Source organism: Quercus suber, unplaced genomic scaffold, assembly GCF_002906115.3.
Source record: "Quercus suber isolate HL8 unplaced genomic scaffold, Cork oak 2.0 scaffold_551, whole genome shotgun sequence".
NCBI classification, from domain to species: Eukaryota; Viridiplantae; Streptophyta; class Magnoliopsida; order Fagales; family Fagaceae; genus Quercus; species Quercus suber.
The window spans coordinates 414,320-418,877 of record NW_027069999.1 but is presented as its reverse complement, the minus strand read 5'-3'; the positions used below and the strand labels follow the sequence as shown (position 1 = coordinate 418,877).

General features: G+C 33.5%; 1 protein-coding gene across 1 annotated transcript; it reads right to left on the bottom strand.

The window, feature by feature from the left end:
- Nucleotides 1–972: 972 nt before the first annotated feature.
- On the bottom strand, nucleotides 973–1,320 carry LOC112017381 (pollen-specific leucine-rich repeat extensin-like protein 3). The gene has a single exon (XM_024049834.1). The coding sequence runs from the start codon at nucleotides 1,318–1,320 to the stop codon at nucleotides 973–975; it is 348 nt and encodes a 115-aa protein (XP_023905602.1).
- Nucleotides 1,321–4,558: the final 3,238 nt, after the last annotated feature.

Sequence of the window (4,558 nt, the reverse complement as noted above, 5' to 3'; positions counted from 1 at the left end):
TTTTTTGTAGTTAGGACACAAATTCATATTTTAATTACATCTCAAAGCCAAAAAAGAAAGAAACAAAATAATTGATGTAGTTTTTTTTATCATCATATATACATCTAAACCAAAATAAGAAAAATAAACTTTACATCTCAACTAATCTAGCTTGTTTTGTTTTTAAAAACTATACCGATAAATTCAGAATGATTTTGTTTTTGAACACACATGATTTCACCCTTTACCTAGGACTTATAAGGAAAAGAAGTGCTAATTTAGCTAAATCTCATTAAGGTTTATTGGGTAGAACCAAAGAAAAATATATATTAATAATACTAATAAGAAAAAAAAGTTTAAATAAAAAATTCCTTATGCTTTCATATGGAAAGAAGATTTATGGTTCTTTTTTAACATAATTAAATGTAATCAATTTATAAAAATCTTAGTAAGTCTTGAGTGTGTTTGATGTCTATATTCAAATTCAAGACAAAAACCCAAGTTTTGCTTAAGGAAAACCAAGTTTCAAGAATCTTGATTCCAACTCAATTCCAATTCAACTCCAACTAAACTCCAAGTTCAACGCGTCGAGATTGCTCAAAAAAGTAAAAATTAGCAACACAAAAAGTCCAATAACTTGCCTGTTTCAAGCTCAATTCATGATCTACTTGAGGAGATATAAATGAGACTTTATAAGTTGACCCTAAAGAGTTTTTTGGAGGGGGAAAAAAAGAAAAACACAATTTGTGTGGCTAGACTGTGTAACCAAGATTTTTTCAATTTCATCATACGACAAACATTCAAGTTGGCAAGGCATGAACACATGCATGCACAACCCATTGATCCAAAAAGTCCGGCTGGGTTGAAAAAGGCCCTGCAATTTGACCCATACACGCCCTAAAATGACATTTACATTAAATAAGTTTTATTCTGAGATAAGTCTTATTGATGACATTAAGCATCTCTAACACATGAAATAACAGGGAATGCCTATTATGGGAATTTCCCTGGACCTGGAGGTCCTATAGGAGATGGGGGCAGTGGTTCAGGAACTCGTCGCCTTGCTAGTCCTGGCGGTGGTGGTTGCTCTACTATTGGTGGTGGCTGCTCCACAATTGGTGATGGTTGCTCCTCTACTGGTGGCGCTTGCTCCTCTACTGGTGGCAGCTGCTCAACTAGTAACGGTGGTGGTTCCACTAGTGGTGGCAGTTGCTCCTCTAGCTGTGGTGGTGGTTCAACTACTGGTGGTTGCTGGACTAGTCTTGCAAACTTCAAAGGTTGGCCTCTCCTATGTTCTACAGACAATTCTTTCTCATCACTTGCATAAGTTAACTTTTCCATCTTTTCACCTAAGTGTTGCATTCAAGTAATTACCACAACATATTCTCAAAAAAGAAGTAGCAATTGGGTTTAAAAGATTATAACCACAATGTAAATAACTGGATGTAGAATTGGCATTGGCATAATATTTTTGGTTGGATCGAAGCATTCAGATTTTCCATTTATTATTTTTGGCTGTAAGGCTTTTCCACCAACTTGCAAAGTATCAACTTATGGAAGTGAGATTAATATATCAAGAAGGGGAAGTTCAATTCTTATTTCTTACCGAATATTGATGGATCTGGTTCAAAGTGTTTGCTTTATTATATGTACATTATCGTTGATTAGATGGTTAGGAAACAAATTAGCCGATATCTATTTTGAGGCTTCAAGCTTCAAAGTCAATTTGAATTAGTCACATAAAAAATGAGTTTTTGTAGTTTAAAATAACGCATAAAAGATGAGTTTAAAGATGAAATGGTAAATTACATCTGATTGGCATGAAAATTGGGTGGGTTTGAGTTGGCAAATGAGTTTATTTTGTCACTCCAACCAAATATATAAGATTTAGATTTCACTAGTCACTAGCCCGTGCTATGCACAGGAACCTACCTATTTGTGAGGTAGACTAAAATAATTTTATAAAAAATTTAAAAAATTACATCATTGCATGATTTGCTCTTATATGACTTTAATTTGTGTTACAATTTGATGAAGAAGCCATTGATTGAATGTGCAATGGCTTACAAAAAATTTGTCAGACAGTTTCAGATATTGTAAAAAAATAACTCAAAATTTAGATATTAAAACTTCTGAAAGACCAAAAAATATTAAAGAAGCAAATGATTTATTGCTTAGAAATTATTGAAACAAAACAATATATATATATATATATATGTAAGGTTAAATTTTATCAACCATCTTGTTGGCTTTAGTCCGTGCCAATTTGCTTGTAATTTAGCACTTAGTAACCCTGTATTAAGGTGGGATTCATGTAAGGGTAGTGTGTGAAGAGAGTGTGAAGAATTGCTCAACAATGTGCAAAGAAGTAGGGACTCGCGGCTAGTACTCGTGGCTGACTCGCGACTTGCAAGCCGCCAACTGCTGCACATGTGAGAAGTATGCAGGGAGGTGAAGGGTCACGCCAGCTGTCGCACTACAAGACAAAAGTCCCAGGCTGGCCAAGCCGTTAGCTCGCGACTTAGACCAATCGCGAGGCCAAGTCGCCAACTCACCTTGTTTGGGAAAAACTGACTCTTCGTATTCCAAACACACACCACTATATGTAGACCCTTATACCCATGAAATGTAGAGAGCTTCCAGAGAGAATTTTGTGAGAGAAACCATAGAGAAAAACAAGATTGCCTCATCCCCAATCTTCACTAAGAGACTCTTCAAATTCCTCTACTCTCTTCCTCTCCATTGATACATCCTTGAGAGGTTATTGACCAAATCCTTTTCTCATCACATCCACGTCTGTGAGAAGGTATTTTGGTGCTAAGGGAAGCAGTTTGAAAGGGACCAATGGTTATTGGTTGATGCTATGGGTTATAGCGGAATCCGGTAAGCTAAAGAAGAAAAAGGTTCAGCGCAACCTTGTTGGAGTAGGAAGCTTGGAGGGCTTAGGTACCTGGGTAGATTAGGCTTGGAGGGTCTATTGCTGTTCATGTATCCCAACTACATTTTCTAGTGGATTATTGATTGCTTGGAGGGCGGCGGAGAGGTTTTACGCCGAGGTCTTCGGTTTCCTCTTCAATAACACATCGAGTGTTGTCCTTGTGTTTGCATCTTTCTTCCTTTATCTTTGCCTTTTATTTTTTGCTATGGATGTGATTATAATTGGCTTAGATTGTTTGTCAATTTTGTGTTTGGCTTAAGTTCATGTTCCGCACATTAATTGTTTGATAATAAGCTTGAATTGATAATTTGTAATTTGGGGTCTAAACGTTCAAGGGTGTTTTACACACATATTGAACATTCAATATATATATATATATATATATGACTAAACAATAGAGAAATATAAGAGAAAGATGGGTTACATTCAAAAGAATAATTCCAATTATTGCAAGTGTTTTTATGTTGTAAAAAATGGCTAAAGAGAGTTTGGTGGTTCATGTACAAAAATTACTTTTTAAAAAATACATAAAAAACCATATATATATATATATATATTAACAAAGTAAAGGAGAAGAAAATAACATAAGAAGAGCTCATACCTCTACTCAGCTTTAAAATATAAAAAAAAAAAAAATATTGGGTTTGCTTTGCTTTATAGTGTTCATGATTAACCTTGCAAATTTTGAGATAAATTATCAATGTTTGAGTTTGAGTTAAGTTGACTTGTTAGAGAAATAAAGTTTCACTCATTGTTAAGTTGGATTAAACAAAAATAATTTTGTTTAAAAAAATGATAATGATGAGTTTGAGTTTAATTAAGTTGACTTATTAAAGAGATAGTGTTTCATTCTTGTTAAGTTTGGACTAAAGAAAATAATTTTATTTAAATCAATGATAATTTTATATTAAATATTGTACTGACATGAAAAATTATGAGAGTTTTAGAGTTTCGTTTATATATATATATATTAGAATAATTTTCATTTGGGAAAATAAAATAAAGGCTAGCCTTAATATTTGGGCGCCAGCTTTCAAAAAAAAATTTGGGTGCTAAATTTTTTTCCCTTTAACCCTAAATCCCCAATCTCATATCTCTCTCTCTCAGGTACGATTCTTCTTCTATAGAGCCTAAGAAAGTGAAGGGTTTTACCATTTCCATAGTGGACATGTAATACGGTTCATCATCTCACTAAAAACTGCCACTTGTTTAAAATTGTTAGTTAGAAAATTTTTTAAAACAGAAATTAATTACTGACTCAGCAATTTTAAACTGCCACCTGAGGAATCTATAATTTCTCGTGAAATAGCTTGGACGCATTAAAGGAGCCATGGCCGTGGTTACATGTCCATCGACTCGTGATGGACATGTTTGCCATGCTTTGGTAATTTAAAAAAGAATATTATTATTATTATTATTATTATTATTATTATTATTCTCTCTTTAGGACTCATATTACTGAGAATTGATATGTTTATCACCTGACTTTAGATATATTGGTTCTGGAATTTATAGAACACATTGGAAATATATTGATTCTGTTATTTTTGTAGTAACTGTACCAATGCATATAGGGAATCAAAATAATGGGGAACTTATGTAACCAAATACATTTGAAAAAATTTCACATGAACAACAATA